Source organism: Lonchura striata, chromosome 2 (assembly GCF_050655825.1).
Source record: "Lonchura striata isolate lonStrDom1 chromosome 2, ASM5065582v1, whole genome shotgun sequence".
Taxonomy (NCBI): domain Eukaryota; kingdom Metazoa; phylum Chordata; class Aves; order Passeriformes; family Estrildidae; genus Lonchura; species Lonchura striata.
The window spans coordinates 66,681,599-66,708,520 of NC_140704.1; the positions used below are offsets into that span (position 1 = coordinate 66,681,599).

At 43.4% G+C, this 26,922-nt stretch overlaps 1 protein-coding gene across 1 annotated transcript in view; it reads right to left on the reverse strand.

Annotated features, from left to right (window-relative positions):
- Positions 1-10,532, reverse strand: part of GFOD1 (Gfo/Idh/MocA-like oxidoreductase domain containing 1) — a 70,703-nt gene extending 60,171 nt beyond the window's left edge. The window contains exon 1 of the mRNA XM_021536494.3: positions 9,969-10,532. Coding sequence (XP_021392169.1) covers positions 9,969-10,221 — 253 coding nt within the window. The 5' untranslated portion in view covers positions 10,222-10,532. The remainder of the gene's footprint in view (positions 1-9,968) is intronic.
- Between the last annotated feature and the right edge of the window lie 16,390 nt (positions 10,533-26,922).

Here is a 26,922-nt window from a genome sequence, read left to right on the forward strand (position 1 = left end):
AACACAGATTTTGAAACAGAATTCTTCAGCAACATGAATTTAAAACTCAAGACACCTTCTCATGCATTCAAATAACACTGTAAATCCACAAACTAGTCTCAGGGAGTATTCCTTAGCACTCTGCCTGAGAAGAAAGTCTTTATCAAAGCATCTCATACTGTTTAACCACAAAGCATCTTTCCCAGCACTAAACTGTCAAGTTCCTTCAAGGCAAGCAGCAAGTCACAAAAGACTTCTGCAAGCTCTGTCACGCTCATTTAGTGATAGATTTTTGTAGGCTATGGCTAAGGTATCTATGCATCTCTGCTCCAAATATTTTCCATCTTATTTTTCATTCCTGCAGACATGCTGCCATAATATGCTATAGAAACACAACTATAACAAGCTATGGAATTGCACAGACATAGCTATATCTTCAGATTTTTTGATGAACTGGTACAAAAGCAGTCTGCAAGCAAATTCCTACCTACATGAATTACTGTGCCTTACAAATATTCTCTATAAGGAATCGGTGATTTTTGTCTTCAAGAAGACTACTTGTAATCAAAGGTTTGCAGAATTGTGTCCCAAGACTCCCATCCATCACTTCCTAAATTGACAGAGGTGTCTTTGCTGAGAGGACACAGATCTGCAAGGCCAGGCCCCTCTCCCTGAGGCACAACTTGTTTTCCTTTTGGGCCCCAATGTGCTCTCAATAATGTCAACTATTTCCTTTGATCCAGTAGAGCTTTAATTGCATTTACAGTGGAGCAAGCACAATCAGAATCAAAGATTTTACATACAACTTTCAGGCACATTTCTGGAATTTACTTTGATGCACACAAGCTTAGCTGCAATTGTTTCAGATGTTCTCCCAGCTATTTTCTCTCCCCTTTCCTATCCCCACATGAAACACTAACAGTTGCATTGTCTTTTATGGGCTGAGGAAGTGAAGGAAGGGGAGGGACTTCCAGGAATTTTTAATTTATATATTTTTCACTTTAATAGTTTTTTTTAATATTTTTATACATATATGAAACTGTATGTTCAGACATCAAGAGAAATAATTGGGAGTACTGAGCCCAGCCCTTGGTTTCACATTTTTAAGCAACATCACTCCAGCACAGCGAGGGTAATTATTATTTTATAGTTCTCCCTCCTTGCTTGACTCCATTTGGATTTTGAAAAGCTCTCTATATTAAAGCTTCTCATTAGCCATGTGAAGCCTAGTACCCTAGAAACAGTATTTAATTCAACCATGCCCTCCCTTCTAAGCATTTCCTGGCAAAAAAATACTAGTTGGAATAGCTGAAGACAGCCAAACATTCACTGCAAGAAAGTGCCAAAACAAGGGTCTTATTGCTGATAAAAGACATGGAAACATCAGAATGCAAAACAAAGGTGCTGCCTTTTTTTCACTTCCATCTGCTTCACTAAAGCTGTGACCGCTGCTGTGATGGAATTGAAGGCACCAGTTTTCACCCTGAGATAAACTCTAGCACAGTAGCAAATGACAGAAGCAATTTTACTCCCTGTGTTAAATCACTATGTTTACTCCTACATTACTACCGAACAAGTTCCTCACACCATGTTCTCATTTTCTGTGCTCTTCACTATGCTCATACTCAGGAGTTAGACCTGATAAAAACCAAACTTTTATCATTGGCCCTGGCTATGCTAAAACAAAGGATGCTATGGTCTATTTCCAAAGAAGAAAAGGGGATAAACTCTCAGCCTCCACAATTCTCTATAACTCCTGTTACTCTGTGAGTCACACCTGTGTATCAATTACACTTACACTTGCCAGGTGGATGAGTCTGACACAGGTGGTCATGGTCAGCTGTGCGGGGCAGCAAGGGTCATCCTCCTCTGCTCCTCACCACATTTTCAGCATAGCCAGATCCTGAACAAGCACAGAAGTCTGGAGACCTTTTGTACACTTCTGTTCAAAGGTCTCCAAACTCACAGTTCTGAAATTAATTCCTCACAGTGTCCATGACCTATCTTTATGCAGAGCACAGCCATACCCATAAACCTAGAGTTGGACTATACCTGTAACAGGGATACACCAATGCCAGCTGAACATGTGAAAGATGTATGCAACTGACCATTTATGCCTGCACAGGAGCAGGAATAACCTGTACCACAGACAGGTGCCACTGTGGTGGCAGAACAATGCTCATGCCAAGTCATACCAGCTGGAATTCTTATGACTACACAGCAATCATTGCATTAAAGAAATCATACCCCTTGCAGTCAAAATTATACTGGTACAAAAATCGTGCAGACCTGGCCTTAAATCAATTTAGGAAACCTACACAAGGGATTGTCCCTCTTTAATTATATAGCCATTTAAATAAATTTGTTTAAAGCAAGACTTAAGACCTGAAATAATTTTTCTAAGGAGTGTGGTTTTGTTACCTGCATTTATGCTGATCTTGCAGTTGAAGACTCTGACAGCTCACTCTTAGGAGCTCAGAGTTGTTACACGGAAAATAAACAAAAAGCAGTATGGTAAACACTTCTGCTTCAGTGGTTTGAAGCAACAAGAACAATTCATAGCCACTAGAAATAGTGCTGTGGCAAACAAATATTAACAGTGGAGGGAGTTGTTGCACTGCAGTGGCCTGTGAAAAACACCCATCTTGGCCATCCTGGAAATTTAACTTCATTTTCACTCTTGGTACTCTGCCATCACTTTATTGCACAATGGGCAAAATCTACTGCACATATGAAGGACAGTAAGCTGCAATATGCTCCAACACAATTTACCTAGTTTTCAAACAAAAGCAGATAGAACAATGTGTTTAGTATCTTGCAGAGCTTTTACCCTGCCTCCATCAGGGGTTGTGCTCACCTGTCCATGTCTGGAGCATATAGCAAACCTCAGTCATGTACTGTCAATCTCAGGCATGAGAGGGCTTTAAGAAAAAAAAAAGAAAATAAACAAAAGAGAGAAAAGAGGCAACTATGGGAAGCTTGAAAATCTAGTAATTTTATTTGTTCAATATATTTTCCTTTCTCTGCATTTATCTACATATTCTTCCTTTATTATTTAATATTCTTTCAGAATCTGGAACAACAGAAGCAGCTTGTAAGTCCTTCCTTTTACCCACCTGCACCACTGAACACTCAGCAACTCAGCTCCCTAAAACCAAGCAACAAGACAAAGTCACAGAGGGATCAGACAGCTCAGTACCACAGCAGGCATCACAGTGGCCACTGTCTGTCAAGAATGAAGGCACAAAGCAATGTAAGAAAGAATAACAACAACAACAATAATAAAATCTGTCTTCTAATGTTTCCCATGTTAGTGGAGCACAATAATTTACTCTACAGGTTAAATAATTACAATACTTAGCCTGGGCATAGCTCTGGCAGTATAAACACACCTTTTATCAATACCTTCTCTCATCTTCTCATAGAATCAAGCTATGTGGCACATCGGTTTGTGCAACAGCACAGATGTGCCATTTTAACACAAAAAAAAAACCAGCTGCACAAGATATTGCTGATGTGATATTCACCATACAAACTGTGCCATCAAGTCAAAAACAGAAAAGATCCTCACTAGCACTGCCACAAGGATAGACATGCATGTCTACACCTTCAGCACCAATGACACTTCACTCCTGGGAGATATTTTACTACTTCCAGCCCTTTTTTACTTACTCACACTAGTCAAGTGTTCCCCAGCCATACCAGAAGCCACGCCCCAGAGAGCTACTTAGCTCTTACCTGTTTGCAACACCAAATTTTATATTATTGTGCTGGTTTGTCATTGTTAGCACTGACAAGGTTGCCCTGGGAGGACCTGTGCTGGACACAGCCCTGGTGTGTGCCAGTCTTTGAACAGATTAGATTTTCCAGCACCAGAGATGGTAAAGAAAAAAAAGGCTGCACTTACCACCACTGTTAACACAATGTAAGAGCAGAATAGCACAAAAATAGTGTTCAAAGCACACTAAAATGATAAAGGTCATAAGGACTTACCTATTAAAGGTTCACCAAAAAAAGAAAAACAGACAGCAGCAGCCCTGACACATATATTAAAAGGAAGATTTCTCTTCCAAGTATCACCCCTGACTATGGGCTCTGCCTAACAAAGCGTGACAGATCAAATCAAACACTGGCAGAGGTCACCATTGCTCTCATTTTCTTCACCTCATCATGCCAAAGGTCCAAGCCCCCAGCAGTAAAGCAGATGGAAGAAGGGCATCTGTGCTCTGGCACATTTTGCCATTTAAATCACAGGGAGAAGGGGTGTTCCTGAGGGCTTGGGCTGCCATTTATTTCAACCAACTCACCTGTGTGCACAGCGAAATGTGACAGGGTAACCTACCAAACTTGAGAGATGCTGCTTTCCACATCTGCCCTCCTCCAGCTGAATGGGCCAAGGCTACACCTGCAGCAACCTGAGGAGATTCAGCCCAACCCACTTCAGTTGCCCACACTGCTCTGGAGACAGCATCTTGGGACCCCCAAGGCCAAGCACTCTGTTTAAGTAGGGAAAAAATGCAGCAACACACACTGACCTGTCTGGACACAGGATCGCAGTAGGATCTTCATATCTAGCACTGTTTCAAACAACCTCTTCCATCACAACTGGCTGTTTTTCAGGCTAGGCAAATTTGAGTGTGTCATCACAGCATGACCTCAGTGCCCCAGTATTCCAAGCCTGGTCCATTCTGGGCTCCCAACCCACCTACCAGTGTAACAACAGAACTGGTGGCTACTTTCACACAGAAGAGAGTAATTGGGAGAAGCTGAAAACACATATTTGATTTGAAGGTCATGAATGAAACAAGAGGTGGGGGGTTTTCTGGTTTTTTATTAGTTTTGTTTTTAATCCTGAACAGTGGTCTTTTCCTCAACTGTCTCAGAGGCCGAAGATCTCTGAAGGAATTTTACAGGAAACACATTGGCATTAAAGGTCTGCCATACTGAGAGAAAAAGGTCAATGGAAGAGTTAGATGCCATTTTCTGTGGTATACCTTTGTCACTCAAGTAGAAAGATGACATGCAGCCAACTGCCAGCAGGCTCTCTGGACTGCCTTTATAATAAATGTAAAAAAAAAAAAAAAGGCATCACAGCTTTTGCTCGTTCTGCTGATTAAAGACAGACAGCACTTCATCTTACTTCTTTGCAGTAAGATGACCATAATTCACATTTAATATGCCACAAAGTCATCTGCCTTCCAAGTACAGGAGCGTGTTCTGCTGAAAGTCACCGCTGTTAGGTCAAATTTAAACTCAGTGTTACAGGACAGAAATTACATTGCTATTAATAATAAATAGTCATTATAATGTTTTCCCTTAATAGGGCATCTCTTCCCCAATAATCCTAATGCTTTATAAACTCTGGACTGAGTTTTATCCACTGCTACCACCTTACCTTCTGCCTGATTTGCATGGGTGCAGAGGAATGTAGAAATTAATTAGAGATTGGAACAGATCTGTAAATTACTTCATTGCAGCTTGATGTTCCTTCCACCTCAGAGCAAGATGCAGCAATAATATTGTCAGTGCTGTAACAAGGAGCTCTCACAAACACATTTTGGACAGCAGGCCTATACTGCATGCCTGGGTGGTGCCAGTACTTCCTGTGAAGGGGTGGGAAGGTAAGGATCTGAGCAGTACTATTTATGTTCCTCTCTAAATAAAGATGCTCCCTCATGACCACAATCAAGTATAGAAGAACCACCAATCAGCAAAAAAGCTTTAAGTGCTCCTTAAGAGGAGCAGCTTCTGGAGGGCTGGGAAAGTCATACTCTGTGTAGTCCCCAGGCAGAATGGACTCCCACCATGCACTACTACAACATAAACATTTTAAAAACTAATACTGCACAGACATGGTTGCAAACACATGCAGTAAATACTCAACACACAGCTCAGTGTTCCTGTCCTTAACTTGGGATGAGGGAGTAAGCAAAACAACTGTAAATAGAATCAAGGATAACATCTCCAGAGATATGCTAAACATCTAGTACTTGAGTCTTCTCAAAAGCAAAACATTTGCTCCCCAGAAACACTTATGTGGAGCTCAAGAATAAGTTCTCTTTAGCCAAGCTGACTTGACGCAAACACCAACAGGACTAGGCACATAGAAACATCTTTGCCTTCAAGATTAAATGTCACCAAGGTCTTCTCAGAACCACAAACAGTAAATCACTTCACCTGATGTGGCAGCTACTCAGTCTCACAAAGCAAGTGTTTCAGTCAGGATCTGAAGAATGTCATATCTGATTGACTGAGGAGGGATTACACTGAGAAAAGTCATGTGCTGACAGTTTTGAACTAGGTGGAGGCTCATACATACTGTCTCTACTAGCAGCTCTTCTGATGCTGGGCACAAATAGGCACTCAATAGGTGACATATTTCATTCTTCTATGCAAACATACCTCCCCTACCTGATCAGGCTTGGGATACAACTGTACTACTGAAGCATGCAGGGAGGGGAGAAGAGGACAATTTCCAGCAAACACACTGAGTGTTTCAGTTCAGTGGGAAGGGAAACCACCCCTATTCAACAGCAAGATTATTCTCATTGCTTACCTTAATATTGACCCACTGATCTTTCTTGACCACCAAGCAGCAAGTCAGTCAGGACATCAGATTTGTATTATGCATTTGTATTTGCAGGGAGAAAATATAAAACAATAATAAAAAGAGCCTGTAAGTGAGCAGGACAGACCAGGGGCAAGAAAGGGAAAGGGTCAATCAGGCCCATTTTGTAGAAGCAAACAAGGAGTTTGATTCCTTTTATCCAGAAGCGACAGAAGCCATCAGCGTATTGTACATAAAACACCACGGGTTTTATTTGTGCTTATGGTCACTGATCAAACCAGCCTGCTTTCCAATTCTCTCTTGACTTTTCAGTTGGTTCCAAATGCTTGCCCAGCATTGACCCTACTCCTAAAAAAAACTACTGCAGAGTCAGAGGCAGCCCAGGAACCTGTTTCTAATAGCAATGGGCAGCAGAGGTATAGAAGAAAAGCTAACAGGGCAAGTTTGAAGCTTTTTCTCTCCCATTTTCTCCCCACAACAGCTGCCAGGAAGCCACAGTTTGGGGACTTCCTCAGCTGGGGCATGTATTCATACGTTTCTGTTTGAACAGCAGTTGATGGGCCACTGTGCCAAAACACTTTTCAAGCAGCAACTCATCTACATGTCAGGTGTATCAGTGAAAACAAAACAACCAAGTCCTTCCTGCCGAGTAGCCAGAGTTAAACACAGCTGTGGGGACACCTATTTCACCCCACCTTCACCTCTGGAGTCTGCATCAGGAATGGGCCAGAGGGGACTTAATGTGCTGCAAATTCACAGTGCAAAGAATCAGAAGATGGGTGATGGAAACACCACCAACTGCTTCCTTGGGCTTTTACTTTTTAATAATGGAACTTCACCAAATGAGAACACAGCTTTGGGAAACAAGACCATTTAAAATAAAACATGAGTACCAAAGAAAAGTTGGTCCCTGTCTCCTCCCAGGCCAGACATTCTTTCTGTAATAGAAAAGCCAGATATGCAGGTTATTAACAAGGAACTCATGATTTCTCAACCTCTTCTACTGCAATGCAGGACCTCATGTTTAGACCTCCTGACATCTCCATCTGTAAAACCTCTCGTATCCCCATCTATATCCTATCACTAGCTGCTGCATAATATTTTTTGTGTGAAATTTCAAGAGTAAGGAATGTTTTTCCATCATTTGTATACAACATTGCCCCTGTTTACCATAGACTTTTGAACCTCCCACTTAATTGCAGTCTCTCCCACAAACTAGAAAATCCATTGATTAAAACAAAATAATCACTCCAGGGCACAGCAGTTCCCAAGCCATGAAGGGCAAGCAGGACCAGGAGACAGAGCTGCCAGCAGAGAGATATTCCTCTCGGCAGTTTGGGAACTGCTGCTCTAGATCCCTGTTTGTACCTATACGAACATGCAAGAACTTTCATTGTTTTACACCCAATGTCTCTATTAAAAAAAAAAATAGGAAAATCCACCTCTGAGATAACTGTGAGGGGAGTTATTTGTAGTTCAAGACGTATTTCTTTTAAGTAAAACACTATAAAAAAGTTATCAGATGTTGCACATTATCATCTCATAACCTATTTAGTTCCCGTTTAATGACCATTCCATGCATTTTTACACAAACTTTGTTACCCCTACAACATACAAATAACGCCTGCTGGGGAAAGGGAGGAAACCCTTTAACTAGAGGTTAAGGAAAGGGAACCAAGAATAGTGATGTTCTAATAAACAGGGAGAAAACACCTTTTTTCCTGCTGTGATTTGTTGCTAGCAGATTGCATCAGCAAGTTACCATTAACATCTCAGCTACATCAATTCATAGAACCATTCATAAATCCAACTCGTGTTTGAGAACAGGCTTTTTTTTTCCCTTCTTTAATCAGCAAATATTCAGAGAAGGACAAAACATTATCACTTTATTATGCTAGACATGTATCTGGCCCTCTGAGGGAAAGCACACCAATTGTGCTTCTTTATTATTTCAGAAATTGTGTTCTCCTAACACATGCCTTGTGTCTGCCTGAAATCTCGTGGGACTCTACCTCTAAGAGCACAATGCAAGCTGGGACACTTCCATGAGCAACACCTGGAGGAAGAGTGTCACAGGAAAACTGACACAATTGTCACCAAATTAATGTGCGTCAAACGGGGAACCTTGTTACCTTATACTGTCCTTTATATGCATTTTGTGAGATATTACTTCTACATTACAAGTTCATTCACGTATCATTCTGGCTAGCAAGTCAGGCTTCTGGTGTAAGTGTAGCATCTTCAGGAAAAAGTCAAGCATATTTTAAAAGAGAAGCTAATGTTCTGACTCAAAAAAACCAAGCATTTCCAAGTACAGAAAGTAACACTGAGCAAAGATTCCAGACAAATGCCCACACTGTACTTGAGGCAGGATTTTTTTTCTTCAGGTACTGACTTAATTTCCTTAATTGCATAATTTCAAATTAGCTGGCTGCGATATTAGTAGCATTTGAATGGTGACTAATTCTAATGAGTATGCTAGTAGCAATTTAACACTACGACACACCACACACATTCATGAGGCCGAGAGCGATTAGCAATCGCCCCAGCTGATAAACCTCCACGCTCTCTGCGACGACACATCACAGCTTTTTCCTCTCATTTTCACCTTCTGTCACCTACGTTTGAGAGGGCAAATTAAGATTTCTTTACTGCCGAGGGTGCTTCCACTTAAATCCATGGGAAAGCCAGGGTTCAAGGACTAGAGATGCCGAAGCTGCAAGAGTGAAGCCCAGACTTGCGCTCACACAAGAGAAAGCGAGATGCGGCCCGCTCTTGCACGCCTGAAACCAGAGCAGCTCACCACAGTGCATGTCTACTTTTTCAGTCCCTCCTTCCCTTTGTACGTGAGCTTCGCTAAGCGTTTCCTCTGCTGTCACCGCTTCCTGCCTCCCTCCCTGGCTCGCAGCTGGGGTCCCGGGGGCAGCGCGGACAGCCGCGCTCCCGAGCAGCGCGGGCGCGACGCTCGGATCCCCGCTCCCCGCCAGGCGCGGATGGGAACCGGCGGGAGGGATGGTCATTTCCTCCCTTTTACCGAGACTTTCTCCTTTTTACCACACCACGGATGACACCTGCTCTCTCCTCCCGCACCCTCGGTGTCAGGCCCGGTCCTGCCCCGGCTTGCCCGAGCATCCCGGAGGGGCGGGTCCCCGGTGTGGAGGGACCTCGCCGGCGGGGACCGGGGATACGGGATGTCACACCGAGCTGCCGCAGCACCATCCCCCGCGCCCCGCCGGTCCTCGGCCTGCACCCACGGCTCGGCCAGCCCCTCTCCGGAGACACGGGGAACGGGGAAGAGGGCTGCAGAGTAAAGCGAAGGGAAAACTCCGCGCTGAGGGGGGAGGTTCAATTCCATTCATCCCGAAGCGAGCGCGAATCCCCGAGCCCGAGGCGGGGTCGCCCCTCGGCCGCCCGCACTCACCCAGGGTCTTGACGGCGACCTGCCGGGTGAGCGGCGGCGGCAGGTTGACGCAGACCAGGTCGACATCCTGGTGCAGCAGCACCTCGTCGATGCGGCTGGTGTAGAAGGGGACGCTCATCTCCTTGGCCAGCTCCTCCGCCTCCTCGGGCGTGCGGCCCCACAGCGCCTTCACGGCGAAGCCCTCCGCCTTCAGCAGCGGCACGATCACCCGCGCCGTCAGCCCGGTGCCGAACACCCCCACCCCGGGCAGCATGGCGGCGGCGAGGCGGGTGGCACGGCGAGGCGAGGCGCTCCCTCCTTCTCTCAGCGCGGAGAGGGAGGCAGCTCCCGCTCGATACCGCTGCTGCCGCCGCCGGGGCCGGGACCAGCCGCCCCCCGCCTCAGCAGCGCCGCGGCAGCCGGCTGCCCCGCCATGCCCCCACCATCACACAGAGCCCCCGGAGGCGCCGGCGCTGCGCTCCCTTCGGCGGACGCGGGCGCGCAGGGGCGACCGCCCTTCCCCGGCGGGCTCAGCGCCGCTCCTCTGCCATGTTCGCCGGCGCCCGCTCGCCGCCGGGAGGGCGGCGCGTCGCTGTCACCTCCCGGGTGTTCCTGCACCGCCCGCGCCGCCCCCGCCGCACCATTGGCGGCCGCCCGCCCCGGCACCGCCCCGCTGCCGGCACCGGCGCCGCGTCCTGGGAGCGGCGGGAGCGCCGGGAGCTGCCGCGGAGCCGCCCGGGAGGCGGGGACGCGGGGCAGATATCGCCCACAGGTGCGCTCCGCGGCACCGCCGGGGTCTGCCGTCCTCCTGGCGGGTTGGTTTCGGGGCATCTCCGGGGACTTCCCTCCTTCCCCCACCGGAGAACCTCCGAGGAGCCGTGGTGATGGGGAGTCATCGGAGTCACGCCCCAGGAAGAGCAACAGCGGCAGACTGGCGTGTGTTGGTCGTGTCCATCGCCCTGCGGTCCGTCTCCTCCTGGGACGGTCCTCCAGAACGGAGATGTCCCAGAGCACGGGGGAGCTGCTCTGAACCCCGAAAAGTGCCGTGCACGGGGTCGGAATCCAGCTCCACCACCTGCGCTTCCCACCACATCCACTCGGCCGGGATGCCCAGCCAATATCTCCACAACCCATCCCACACTCGACTGTTGTTGATTCACTTCCCCTAGAAATATCAAGGCTCTTCAGCTTTACTGGGACATAGGTTCTCCCTTTTTTTCCTAGCAAAGCATCAATATGACAATCCCCTTCTCCATGGGTCTACTTACATTGCTCAAAAACCACAGATTTGCTAAGGCGGCTTAGGAAGCTTTAGCTACTGTTGCTCAGTCCACAGCATTTGTCCAGGGTCTCTGGAGGCCTGGAAGAAGCCCAAGCAGGGCAGTAAACTGACCAGGCACATAAAGTTAAATTTCTTTTGGGCAGGAATCATGCCTCTTTGCAGACCCAACACTTGGTGCTGTGCTCTAGGTCTGTCTCTGGAATGCCAGGTTTGCTGAAGGCGTGCCAGGGATTTCATAAGCAGGTACGGAGCTTGCAACACATCGGATCATAGAATCATAAAATCATGACTGGCTTCGGTGGGAAAGGACTTTAAAGAGCATCTAGTTCCATTGGCAGGGACACCTTCCACTACATCAGGTTGCTCAAACCCTCATCCAACCCGACCTTAAACACCTCCAGAGAGGGGACAGCCACAACTTCTCTGGGCAACTTGTTCCAGTGCTTTACCAGTCTCATAGTGCAAAATTTCTTCCTAATGTCGAATCTAACCCCACCTTCTCTCAATTTAACCTTGTCCTATGACTACATGCCCTTGTAACAACTGCCTTTCCAGGAGAGGAAACCTTCCAGCACGGTGCCCTGTGCCAGCTCCTGCTCATCCCACCTTTGCCCTGTCTGGGCTGAATGCTGGGCCTCCAGAGCCACCCTCCTGGCCAACCTGGAGGCTGCCAGGTGGGCCTGGGAGCAGGTGAGGACTGTGGTGCCCATTGGCCTCACACAGGTGTGTGCAGACTTTGTTCCCACAGAGGTGGATCTCTGCCCTGCCTCTGCGCACAGATCAGCCGGCATGAGAGCAGAGCAGCTCTTGTGAGTGCCACAGTTACCTTGCTGCCTATCTGAGTCTTTAAAAGAAAAGCTACAAAACATTCTGCCTCCAATTAGAGGATAAGAATAAAGATATTTTTCCATATATTATCTTCTTAACAAGTTCCTAGGAGAAAGGAAGAGAAGAGGGAGGAAAGGGAGAAAGTAAAGGAAAAAGGAAAGTGTAAGATAAATTAAATTACAAATTTTCCTATATTAGACTCCTGGAAATGTGCCAGGGACAATGTTGGAAATATAATCCACAAATGCTGGAAAAAACTAGGCTTGGAAGCCACCACTCTTCTCTCATACTCTTTACAGAGGTGGAGTGGTTTTTTTTCTGCCACCGTCTCACAGCAAGCACTTTTTTATTACAAAAAGCAGAGACACTTAAAGGCTTGATGAAAGTTGAACATGTTTTGCTTTCCATGCACTATTAGCGCACTGAAGTGAAGGAGGTGGATACTCTTCAGCTTCTGACAATCGAAATACAATCCACATCTATTTGTCAGAGAACCACAGGAATATTTACTTTCTTTAAAATACAAAGATTGCTTTTGGGCTCTCCATCAAACATTCAAACCTGCTGTTAGGGGTTGTTCCCAGAATGACAGTTTGGAATATCTGTCTTAATTGCTTGTCTGTGCATAGTAAAAAAAAATCAGAAAAATAGCTAGGTTACAGAAACAGACTAAATATGTGATGGTTGAAGAGAAGTAGATGCTATGTGCATATTCAATATATAGCTTTTCTTTTAATAGGCACCAGGCAGTTTATGAAGTTCTATATAAGGTCCTTGTTTTGGGAAATATTCAGTAATGCATTCAAACTGGGAATTAAGGACTAGCCAATGAAATTATTACATTAGGCAATGAAATTATTACATTCTGCTATGTTCATGTTGTTGCCAATAAATAAAACTTTACAAAAGGAAAGCCTTGTAAAATCATGGCTCAGGCCAGTTACTGTGGCTAAATCAAAAAGGACTGTGGGAAAGAGACTCAGCTGAATTAGAGATATTAAAACAAGTTATATAATCATCCTGGTGTGTGTTGGTTGGTTAAATTATGTTTGTTATGGTTTAAAGCTATGTAACTGATAAAGGTCTGGCTGCTTAAAAAGGCCTGATTTTTGCAATAAATCAGCTTTCCTTGCACCTGCCTTGGTCACCAGTGATGCTGCTACAGATCCTCACCCACACACTATTTCCCTAGAAAGAATTTTTTCCTTGCTTTGCTTTTCAATTTCTTTTCTTGATTTAAGTTAACATAACTTTGAAGAGTTAAACTGGGCAGATGCAGATGGCACCTAGCCCTCAGCACTCCAGCAGCCAAGTCAACCTGTGAGCAACCTGAATTATCACATCTGCAGCAGCCCTGTGTTCCCCCTCATTTTTTGCAGGGATATTTGGGGACATACTGATTGTATTAAGCAGAGTCAAATCTTTCTCAATTAATTGTGTGAAATAGGGCCATCTATTGCAACACTTGCCTGTCTTCATGAGCACCCAGAAGGACTGAGGGAAGACAATGAAGGACAACTGGCTTTTCAGGATACAGACCACGTCCTCACTATGCTGTAGGCAGCTGCAAATGTGAGTGAAAACAGAATCTTTGCTCAAATCCACATCACTGATGCTGCCAGTTACTTCTGAATTGAAATCAGAAATCTGGGCAAGACTTTTTTTTTTTGTGCAAAACAAAAGAGATTAAGACAACAACTAAGGGCCTCACCTTGAAGGTTCTGTCTAACCAGAACCAAGGCTCCCTGGGTTGAGTGTATTGAAATACAAAGCCTCTCCTACTCTGTATCTCATACCTTCACACTTCTAAGCATGTCAGTCTTGTCAAGGGCATCAGCATTGTGTTCTTAAGGTTCCTTCAGAGATTTCTCACACAGAGACAGTAATTTTGTTCACTCTTGATTTTTTCTTCTGGAAACAGAAGTAAGTTATCAGAATAAAATTGCACATAGAAAAAGAAGCAAAACCATAAATGTCTCATAGATCCTTTGTCTGTTTCTAAGTTCTGTAATGAATCCTGCAGGAAAATAATAAAATATGGCAGTCACAATTATATTTCTTTTACTTATTTCAGCTGAGTTTTGTGGCTCCAGGTCATTATACTGTACAGTGTTTGTAATAGGTATATTGCCAACTTTTTGTGAGAAATCCCAGCTCAAATGCACTTCTACAGAATTCTCATACAGTTGTTTGCAAAAATTCAAAACTGTCTTCCTTAACTACCTAAAAAATATTTTATCTATCTTTTGCATTTAGTTTTATTATTATTAAGGTAGTTTTAGGTTGAAAGTACTAGATGTAAGAGGATAAATAAAAGGTGTAAAAAATCAATCAAGCATTAAATAAGCATTATCTGTTAGCATATGTAAAATGCAGAAAATTGGTGGTCTCACACATACACATAGCACTTGGTCAATAAACATTCTCAATTTACTTTCCAAGTATTGCAGAGCTTTCCATTCCAGAGCCTGCTCAACTCAAAACCAATATAAGATCCACCTGATGGAACACCAGGAACACACACTGCTTTTTTTTTTTTTTTTTTTTTTTTTTTTTTTTTTTTTACTTCTCTGTATTTAAAGATCTGTTCTTTTTCAGATTTTTAAACATTTATCAAGTCAGACTCCTCAGCTGTGTTTCTTGAACCTCTTGTACATCCTTCTGAACAAGAAGGGAAAGAGTTGAATAAGACATAGCTTCAGAGAAACCCTGAAATGGAGCTTGCTTTCTCTTCAGATACGTCTCAATTTCCAGGATTTTAAGATTAATTAGCTCATTTCCTTTTACATAGATCAGTGTCTTTAAACACGAAACAGCTGTGAATTTTCATTAACCAGTCAATTCCTTCTGGGGTATGAGGTTAGTAATCACCACTACTGGGCTTCTTTTATAACTCTGAGGTTGAAATTATTTGCATGGAAATAGTATTGCTTCAGAGATTGGGAAAAAGTGGTGATTCAAACCTGTCTGGTTCTTCTACTCAGCTGTACTGACTCATCCACAGCCTTAATGTGCAGCATGAGAAAGGATGTCTGAGATGAGTTGCTCAAGTCCTTTTTTACATCTAATGCCACACAGCTGGCAGTTTTCCAAGCTGACAGGAATTTGTTCTTGTGAAGAGCAAGTTTGTTTTAGTGTCTCTTTGAATGCATTTCCACTGAGAATCCACAAAAGTTCCCGCTCTGAGTTCTGAAGGCAGAAATGGCTTTAACAGTTGTAGTATTAAATGGTCCAACATGCAACAGAATAAACTAGAGTAGACCACATTGCTAACAAAGAGTTCATAATACATTCATCCCTCTTCTGTTCTGATCAGTGAGAATTGTGACCATGCCTGGAGTCTCTGAACCTTTTCCAAAGTATGATTTTTACATTTATTCTTTCCCACTTTCCAGAGCCTTTCTTTAGAAGATGTGTATGCCAAGTGTGGTTGGGCTGTGAGGAAGCCACAAGAAACCACATCACTAACAAGCTAGTTGTGAATGCATTGCTCCTCTGTTCACTAAGGCACAGAGGAGGACCTAAACAAGCACAATTTCCAATCTTTGATAATCTGCAGCATCCTATGAAGACAAGTGCATGTATTCTCACTTTACACGTGGAGAAATTAAGGCTCAGAGAAAATGAGTGCAGTGTTCCCTGTTGTTCTCTGTTGGGTCTCTTTGGGTGCTCAAGGACAGCTAGGCGCCTCAAATGGGACACTCAGGTGTTGTACATTTACAGTTTGGTCTGGCTGGCTTTCCTAAGCTCCTGTCTATCACAGCTCAATAACACGAGGAAGCAGGTGGAGAACCTGTTAGCAGGGGTGTACATGGGATCACCCGGTGAAAGCAGGGAATAGACACACAGCTACATGGGTGCAGCCAGGACCCATGATGGTGTAGTAGGTGCTTAAAGCTCACATCAGTCATTCCCTTCTGACAGAAACATGGGCTGATGCAGGAGCCAGCAAACGTGCAAGCACTGCATCATCAGGTGTGTTGCATGCTACGTACCTGCGTATGAAATCCCTGCCTTCAGCAAACCAGCCACTCCTGAGACAGACCTAGAGCACAGCCCCAGCTACTGGGCCTGCAAAGAGGTTTGACTCCTGCCCACAACATATTTAACTTTATGTGCCTGGTCAGTTTACTGCCCTGCCTGGGCTTCTTCCAGACCTCCAGAGACCCTGGACAAACTCTACGGACTGGGCAGCAATAGCTAAAGCTCCCTAAGCTACCTTAGCAAATCTGTGGTTGTTGAACTATGTAAGTAGATCCACGGGGAAGGGGATTGTCATATTAGTACTTAACTGGGGAAATGAAAACAACAGTGGGAATGAGTGATATAGAAATTCTTAATTCTGAAAAGCAGTTTGGAGCCTAAGCAGTAGCTTGTGTCATATCACACTTGTTAAGTGCTGTGCAAATAGCTGTAATATGCAGCCAAAGTGGTTACTACTTTAGCAATATTACATTGCACATTGCTTGCCGGACATCTGAGATGTTGCTTTGGGATGAAAATCGCAGAGAATCATCACTTTATAATTCATGCAGTAGTGGATGAAAGCAAGCATGTGTTGTGATTTCTAGATGTCTAAGCCTGGCCATGCAGGGTGGGATTTGAAAGGGTTCATTTTCCTAGAAAGTCCTCTTTTATCATGAGGTCATGGATTCATAAAATGGTTTGGCTTGGAAGGCACCTTAAAGGACATTTAGTTCCAACACCCCTGCCATGGACAAGAACACCTTCCACTGATCATGTTGCTCAAAGCCCCATCCAACCCAGCCTCAAACACTTCCAGGGATGGGGAAGCCACAGCTTCCCTGGGTAACATGTTCCAGTGCTTCACCACCCTAATAGTGAAGAATTTCTTCCCGATACTTAATCTAAACCTGCCCTCTTTAAATTTAAAACCATTGCTCCTTTTGCTGTCGCTACCTGCCTATGCAGAAAGTCCCTCTCCCTCTTTTTTATAAACCCCTTAAAGCAACAGAAGGCTGCAAAGAGGTCTCACTGAAGCCTTCTCTTCTCCAGGCTGACCAACTCCAGCTCTCTGAGTCTTGTCTTCACAGGACAGGTGCTCCAGCCTTCTCATTACCTTTATAGCCTCCTCTGAACCCACACCATATGCCTTAGCATATTTTCTAGGAGAATCTGCTCCTTGGTCTTCCAATGCACAGGGGTGAGAGTCACCACTCTGGTGTTTCCTAGATCCTCCCTTCTCACCTTTTTAGAAATTGGACCGATGTTTGTCTTTATCCAGTTACTAGGAACTTCATCTGACTGCTGTGACCTTTCAGATATGATGGAGAGTGACAGCAGTCAGTTCCCTCAGGACCCTGGGATGCATTTCATCCAATCCCATAGACTTTTGATTATTCAGCTTCATCAAGTGATCCTGAATCTGCTCTTTGCTTATAGTGGAAGGGACTCCACTTCCTCCACACCCACCTAGAGGATCAGGAAGCTTGACTGCCAGTGAAGGCTGAGGTAAAGAATTCATTGACTACCTCAGCCTTCTCCATATTACTTGCCACCAGTTCACCCCTCTTGCTTCTAAGGGGGGGTACACTCTTCTCAGCCTTTATCTTCTGACCTAAGTACTTATTGAATCCTTTCTCGTTATTCTTCACACCCCTTGTCAAGTCCTGTTCCAGCTTTGCCTTGGCTTTCCTGACCCCATCCCTACACGTTCAAACCATATCCCTGTACTCTTCCACCAGGTCACCTGGCACTGCTTCCACTGCCCGTGCATTTCTTTCTTACTCCTCAGTTTTAGGAGCAGATCTGTGCTCAGCCATGCCATTTTCCAGCCTGCCTTGCTCAATTTCCTACACACCAGGAGAAAGAGCTCTTGTGCTCTAAGAAAAGTGGCCAAGGAGTGTAACTCAAGTGTAATTCATTCCATGCTGGAATCAGTCACCTCCCTCCTCCTCAACTGACCTGTCTCAGAAAGTAGTTGGGATTTAAATGTGACTTGCAAGAAACCGTAATGGGAAGAGCTATGGAACAGGTTTTAATGGAAAATATATCTGTTGCATGAATAATTTTTAATTGTCAGGTATGCTAAATACTGCAGATATGTACAGCCTTCCTGGGTGCTACAAATCAGTTCCATTTCACAATGGAAAACCTGCTGCTTTTGTTTAACAAAAGCTCAGTTATTCGGGCAGAGTAGGAAGGAATGTCTGTCTATCTGCTGAAACAAGCCCATATCCTGAGCATACTAGAAAGATACTTAATCCCAGGTGTTGATACTGAATCCCAGTCTTTTTCTTGGAAACAGATTAATGCAGCTAATGGCCTCTGGAGAGTGCTCTCATCTTATGAAGGCTTGTGTCCTGCTGCTGGTCTTTACATATATTTTTAAAATAATATTCAGTACTGAAACTTGCAGTTTTCCTATAATCCGTCCAAAGGTCTGGATTTGTTATCTTCCTGGACACAATGAAATGCCAGCCTCCTCTTTCCCTGCTAGGAAGGCAAATGTACTAAGGCAGTGGTACTTACTGCATTACCTACTGAGCTCCCTGCCAGCCTGAAGTATGATCCTATGATCCTAGGCATCCTTTGCCATTTGTTTCCATTTCAATTTTCAATTTGTGGCACAAGGAATCAGAGCTGTGGATTGGTACTGTGATTATTTTTAATCTGAAATAAAATGCAAGTTCATTAACCTTCTTTTTTATGAATTGAGAAAATAAAATAGAGAAAACCCATTATCTAGGTTCATGCTAAGACTGTAGCACAAGCAAGGTTAGTGCAGTTTGCTTTCAGACACTTTCAGATATTGGTGTGCATCTGCACAGGTATTACTCCCTTAAAATCTTGCTCTTTAAGACTGTTAAACTGTTAAATCTCAGGCCTTAGATTTGCCAGCTGTACTGATGTTATTGTGTTGAAGTCTGGCCTGCATTACCTGCCTGGTGACCTTGCTTCATTAAATCAATAATGGTCAATCATGTCTTGTTTAATTACACAAAGGGTAAATTCAGTCCAGTCCAATTTCTAGGCTCCTGGCTCTTTGTTATTTCTCCTTTATGTGCAATATTAAATCCATTACTTTGTGTTATTTCTGGAGGTTCTTTTTTTAATCCAGGCAAATATTGAACCTTTGCAATGTCTGCAGTGAAAAAGCCGAGTGTTGTCATTCTTAGGAAAGCAGCAATGTCTGCTGGTCAGAGGAGGAAAGCCTGCCCATTCCTGGGGTCCCTCGGTCCCCATCCACAATGGGGTGAGAGGAGCACACTGCCAAGTATTTCAGGGGATCAGAAACTTGGAGCACTGGTTTCCTGTTAACAAAGAAACCATCAGATGGTTTTTTTATTCTCTCTCTCCTAAGACCCAAAGGTATTTCTTGGCTTTTTCGAAGCTGGAGACTTCCTTCTTGAAATTAGGCTTAATTGCTTCCTCTTCCTCTTTCTGCCTTGCCCTGTGTCTGCCTCGTTCAGAACAGGTCCTGTCCTCGTGTGCCCAAATGAACACAACGGTAAAATGATTTCTAGTATCCAGGCCTAAATCACCAATGTCAAAATGAATAGGAGAGAATGACTCTCATGAAATCTGCAAACTGAGGCAGGAAACCAGGCACCTATTTTAATGAGATTATACTTTTGAAATGGTCTTTGAAATCACAGCTGCTAGAGACTGATTCCCAACTCAAGATAAACAGATAAAATTTCCACATCAGAATTACCTGTTAATATTTAAGCAAGGCTTAATCTTCATTTTGCAATTAAAATATGTCCTTCAAAGGAACTTTATTTAATAGAAGAATGTTTCTTCAAAAGTATTTTAATATCTCAGATAACTATATATATCATCATCATGCTTCAAGCATTAATCATTAGGAATAAAATTGATACTAAGCATTTTAGAAACTGGTGCAGCAACTGTGGTTTATTAAATAAACCCTCATGAAAGGACTTCATAATTTCTCATCCAAGTGAAGGCTAGGCAGGGAACTTCCAGTTGTGCTGTGTCTCACCTATAGTGCACAGGATAATGTTGCAGCTGTGTACATCTTCTAATGCTTAAGAACACACCATCTTTCAGTGTAGGACAAATGACCAAAAGTGGATGAATGAGGATCTATCAGTAATACGAAAATATATATTTTTTAATATTAATAATGCTTCAAGATAGCATTCAACACTTCTAATATCAGAAAAATCACAGCAACAGGGAAAGTAGGGCAACTTTATTAAGGACAGTATGGAATCATGAATCTAATGCAGTACACATCAGGCTGTGTCCCACATATACCCTATGTGGGACACTGTCAAATGTGTGACTGTGCTCCTATTGTTCTAACAAAAGACAAAGGAGAGTGCTGAATGCAGCAATGCAATCACTGGCAGTGCTCAGGTTAATATCTATGTCAGATGCATAATTTTTATAATTTACCATGAAGAGCTAGGCTCATGTTAATCACATTTACAAATTATTTTAGAAATCCAGGTTAGAGCCTTTACACTCAGACTTTAGACTTAACCAGGTTTGATTGCACAGAGAAATAGTTTCCAGTGTAGTGAACTTTGTGATTGGGCAAGGCTCAAAGGCAAGTCAAAAACATGCATGAAGCACTTGCAATGAAATCATGCTCATCTCAAAAGGAGAGATGCTCACATTTTCTTTCATTAATTTCACACTTGAAAAAATGCAGACATTTCAGATACCAACTGAGGGAAGGAGAATCTCTGTGATTTAAGCACTGAAATTTGGTGTTCTCATCCTTGCATTGTTTTTATCATTTCAGATATCTGAACAAAGAATCGCTGTGCTGTTCATCTGGCATAGAAAATGGTCCAGAATTAAGTTGTGACTCATTTTCATGACAATTAAGGAGGAGGAAATATCAAGTCTTTTCTCATAGAAAATGCCCTAAGCCTAGATTCAAAGCAGTTTCACGTGGGTGCAAATCCTGCTCTTGTCTGCATTAAACTCCCAAAATATGCACAGTCACAAGGCTTTAGAATCCTGCAGTTATGCCTTTCAGTCAAGGCAGACAAACCTGCCTTGATTCAGTTCTCTGCCATCAGACTTACAGTGGAGCTAAGCAGTAGATAGCAAGTTTTAGCAGCACCCAATGTCATCTCCTGTTTCTCTTTATCCCCCAGGCAGCACATCATACAGCGATATTTGATCTGAATATTGATGGCTGCCAGCACACTACACTCAGAATGTTTATTTTAAAAAACAAACAAAAACAACACAAAACCAAAACAAAACAACACAACCCAAAAGGAATGGCAAACAGTCTTGGAATAATTCAGAGGCAACAGCTGACATAAGGGAATTTGGTAACCTGCATGCACAGCAACATACCAGCAGAAAGACGTGGCTGCCCTTGGAAATGCCCAAGAGCTCACTTCCTGTCCCTGGAAGGAGGTATAATTGCAGTAAGTGGTTTGGTGGGATTTTGAAAGTCTCCCACAGGCATCCAGGGGAGTTATGCTGCATTTGGGCTGGGCTGGTTTAGTACAAAATGTGGGCAGGATGTGCAATGACAGAGTGACTCTGAGAGTCAGACAGAAGGAAGAAAGAAATTGATAAATCCCAGGTAAGGAGCAGCATAGTACACAGCCTCTTTCCCTGGGGTGAACCAATGTATCAAGGCTGCTTTTATTCATCTCCTGTCTTCCCAGGATGCCAAACCCCATCTCTGTGGTTTTCTCCCTTCAGATGCAGTAGGTCCTAGTTTCCTGCATGTCCTAGAAGCCTGACCTGTTGCGACCTGCCTCTCCATGGAAATCTGATGTTCCTTCAAGCATTTGTGGTCAGACCTATCTGATGGTTACAGAGGTACCTCTCCATCACCAGAGATGTGTGGAAAGCATAAACAGGACAAGGGCGTAGAGATGTGTGTTTGGAGAGATGTGTGAAAGGCCAGGCAGAAAACACAAGCGCCTTGCTCCTGGGAAAGGCAATAGAGAGCAAGGTGAGACAAGTGCATTTTCTGGCAGCTGCTTGTGAGGGAGGGCCAGGAGCAAGAGGAGGGGACGCGAAAGGGCAGCCAGCAGGGACACGGGTGGCAGCCTGCAGCCCTCCTCCTCCTTCTGCACTGCAGAGGCACGAAAACGCTCTACCTCCTGTTGTGAAAAATGAGCTTGGGTGGAGTGATTCATGTGTGGGGGATTTAAACAATCTATTTTAACTGTCACTTAAAGGAGAAAGCAAGTGAACTCAGCTAATGTTATCAGATTTTATTCCTGTTTTGAATTTGTATTTAATCATTTTTCCAAAGAGCAGTTCGTGCTTAGTAGCTGGTGACCACTGAGATTCCTTCCACAGCACCTGAAGACTTTTGCTGTATTTCAGACTTTCTTGTTTTGCTAACTCAAACTGTGATATGTATATGTTCAAATACTGAAACAGATGACATTTTTATTCAAATGCTTATGCTTCTCCTTTTAAAATGTTTAATGTTTACCTTTTATTGTATTAGAAAATAATAAATTATGTTTTGTACTTACTAGGTAATTCAATTTTTTTTCTTAGTAGTTATGCTGAATTGCTGAATTTGGATAGAAATTAGGCTATAATAACATACCAAAAGGCAGCATTGCTTTCTGTTATCAAATAAAGTCATATCAAATTATTTGAATACGAAAGAAGAAGATGTCAAAACACATTTTGTATTTAAAATTGACTATATTATCATACAAAGAAAACTGATGCTTATGAAATAACTGCTAACTAGTGCTTAAACAGCCTGGAATGAGTAGATCTCTAATAGTCCTGATGTCTCAGTTGATTCAAAGACTGGTGGGTAGGAAAAATAAATTTACAAATCTTTTAATCTATAATAAATTTCTCAGTTCTAATAAACAAGTTGTTGACCAAGCTAAAATGAAGAAATTGAAATACAGGAAATACACGTTCTTCACTTGCAATAAAGGCTCCAAATGAAAAATGCTTGTTTATCACTTTGATAAGTGGTTGTCCCAGTTCACTTCATGGCTTGGCTCCCCATTTCCATGCTCTGCCTTTCTTTAGAGCATTATTAGCAAACGTGTTACTGAAGTGCTGAGCTTTTAATTTGAGCAAACACTGGGCCTCAGGTGTGCCCACCTCCTCACAAACAAGGGCCATCTCTTGTGAGCTGCAAGGTCATACCTGATTTAGGAGGGATGGAAATACTCCCTAGGAAGTGGGAGGGAGAGATTGAGAGCTGCTGGGAGCCTGAATGCAAGAACAACTTTCCAAAAAGTCAGAGATGGGATTTCACATTCCCTCAGGGCAGATAAGGGGTTTGAATTTGACTCTTCTACAACTTGAACTAATGTCTTAGCTTCAGAGTTCATGCATAAAAGGGAACACTTCCAGATTTGCTGTCAGGGAATGTGAGATGAACTTTGACTCCAAATGCAGAACAGGTTGAGAAATGCAAATTTGGGAATAATGGTGACAAAGGCATGCATTGAAAGTGATGCTCCTCAAATCCAGAGCAACTTACATCTTCTAGGAAAAAAATCAAGAGTCTCTTCTGTGCAGACACTATCATAGCAGCTTCTCTTTGTAGACAAATAGAACTAGGGATGTTCAGTATTTGTATTTTACCCATTCTGACTGTTCATGATGCCTTTGGCAATATTTTAATTTTGTTTTTAAACTATGACACCACAAATCACCTTCTGATATCTTGCAGACTGTTAGTAGCTTCCAGACTGGAGGTTAAAAGCTTTAACCCTGGAGATTCAATAATTGGAAAACTAACTGCACAGAAAGGTTGAGAGCACAGAAGGATAAAACTGAATTTGTGATTGTCAAAAATATTAAACTTTCCTAAATCTAACATAAAGCATTTTTCCATGTCACAATTAGAACATCCCAAAACAGAAACCAGATCTTCTGAGTTTCAGCCCACAGCCTCTCCATTGAGCCGTGGTTACTGCATCTGCATTAATTTTGCATTCCTACACCTGTTAGAAAAGCACAGTTTTAAAGACTTAATTCCCAGAAAAAATCTTCATTAGCACCAAGAAGCTTCCAAGGCATTCTCAATGCTGCTGACTGACTCCCAATTCACTGCTCTTGAGTAAGACTTGTCACACAGATGGCATTTGTTCATCATTTTCAAAAAAGAGCTTTCTCTGTTTTTTTTTAACATGTTGATTAGAACCATCCGGTTTCCACCAGGGGAAGTAGATTATTCATACCATGCAACCTTCAATTCCACATCATTCACATGCATTGGCTACCTTCCTACCACTGAAGGTAACTTAAACTAATTCTGGCCAGGCAGTCCAGCCTCCAGAGAGATGCCTCTCAAGGGAGATTTCCAGATGTGCCAGTCAGGCCATGTTCAGTGCTTGACGATGTGGAGTGCTTCTAAAATAGACCTCAGCACTGGATAAAGCAAGATACATGACTGTGGATTTGCACTATGCAAACAAAGATGCTTTATTTCCAACTTTATTTCCAGAAACCACACTTTCTGGTCTGTTATCACATGAAGATTGAGCCCCACCACCCCTGGAAAAGATTTTCAGTCTTTCTGCTGTTCTTGCTTTCTTTATTAAATACAGAAGTTGCTGCATGCTCATAAACCTCCAGGGCCGGGGGAAGCACCACTGTGTTTTAAAGATTTTTAAAAGCAAAAAAAATCCCCGATTTCCTCTCATGACTCTCAAAATTCTCTTCTGATTTCTAGTCAAAAAGCTGCCAAATTAATCAAATTTCAGCTTGCACGGCAAAAAGTGATCTTGCCAGTTTCTTGCCTATCCCTTCAATTGACTTGTGGAAGTCTGGTTCAAATTGATAATTTTTTCAAATGGATAATTTAAAATGAACCTTCATTTCATATTCATGGTTGGAAGAACTTTGCCTTGCCCAATATATTGATATAGAAAAATCTTCTCAGTAGAAAGAGACATAAGCCACATACAGACATTACCTTTTAATCACACAAGATTGATGGATTGCCTGAGACAAAACAGAAATTACTAGTGCAGGAATATCTTCTTAATATGTGGAAGAAATTTCTCTGTGCTCTTCACAGAAGACACAAGGGAAGGAGAGAGAGAAAATAGAACAGAGAGGCAGGATTTGTTGCCTTACAAAGTGAATATGAAGATGTTCTAAAGAAATGTCAAGCTAGATAGGGAAAGAAGAGGATTGGAAAAAAACTCCCTCTATTTAGAAGAGATGCCCAAAAGAGAGGGTACAAAACAAGCACTGAACTGTACAGTTACTTGGATGACTGGTTTGGCATTTACTCGCTTTTTGTTTGCAGGGAGCAAAACTTAGAACAATTTTTGTCAGGAACAAAATGTTTGGACCATCTTGTCTCTCTCCAGGAATTTACATTTGCTTCAGAGTTTCACAATTAGCTCTTCCAGTTACCCAAACAGAAATGGAAAAAAATGCTAAAACAGTCTGCCTGCCCTTACCCCTTTTTAATTGCTCCCTGGGAACTTTCCACACTATCTGTCACACAAGTCCTGTCAAACCTTCCTTCCAAACAAAGCTGGACTCCCTGCAACTCCCCCAGAAAGAGGCTTGTGTAATGTTTCAGCCAGTGAGCTGGACTGCAGAGTATTTTGGTAAGCCCCGCTCCCTGATGTATCCCTCTTTGATCTGCAAGGAACTCCCTGCAGCACTTCCACGCAAAGAAGTTGGAGACAACCTCACACCTGGTAATTGCTCTCCTCCCTTCCCCCACAAAATCAAAACCCAGCTCTTTGCCATGACAGAGGCTCCTGAGAGGCAAAGAAGGGACCGGGATTCATGCCCTTCATGAGCAGGTTGAGTGCCAGTGGTGATGGCCTGGCAGGGTGTCAAAGGGCTGTCACCTGCCTGGGGACAACTGTGAGCCCACACAGCCATGGCCCTGCCTATAATGCTTTCTGCCCACCCATCTGAGAAACAGCTCATGAAGCCCAGAAGCCCCCCAAACTCCCAGAAGAAGTATAGCCATGAAGCTCTTCCCTTGACTGTGAAGCCCAAAACAGCGTGTTTTTTTCAGGTGGGCAACTCATACACACATAACAAAACTTTCCTTGTGGAGGAATGAGCCCAGAAGGTACCAACAGATGAGCTGCCTAAGTATCTCCTGTTGCCATTGCATGGACACTATGCCATCTCCTGTTGCCATTGCATGGACACTATGCCAGCATTTGATTTTTAGGTTTTTACTTTTATTGAGGATCATCTTCTTGGTTGTCTGGCAGACCAGGCATCCACTGGATGCCCAGTAAACACAGCCTATCTCATGTATGGGCACAGCATCACCACAGGTTCAAAATTTGCTGGTACCCTGCACGTGCCCAGCACAAAAAACTATCTGTATAACACAGACCCATGGCCTTCCAGAAACTAGGGGGCTACCAAGGAGACATTTTGTCATACATGTGGGCATTTTTGTAACCAGACTCTCCTAGGGAGAAATGTGACAGCCCTCAACATGGATCTTCCTTTATCTGCATATATTAACAGGCTCCTCTACCCCTGTTGAAAGACCCCCCTGCACATCCCTGTACCCTTGACTCATCTGGTGTGGAGGCTGGGCTCCAACAGGCTGCATGTAGTGCCTCTTTTCAGCCAAGGCAGTGGGAGCTCTGTTGATCTTTACTTATCTCTGACTGCAACCTCACCTATTTGTTACGTATATATTAGTGCCTTTGCACTCCGCAGAAATAATTTTTATGTGCCCATAGGGCACATCACCACAAAGGATGTTTTTCATCAGCAGGTTCCAAAGCACTTTATATAGGATGTCCTAGATTGCAAGGCAAGATGTATTCAATTGTCATCTGTTAGAGGTGTGTCAGTTATCTTAATCGGGCAGTTTTCTTTATCTCTTCCACAAACCAATCCTCCCCCCTCTGGGGAGACATCTGCTGTTAATGGCCTATTGATTGTCACTGCATTACCGATAAA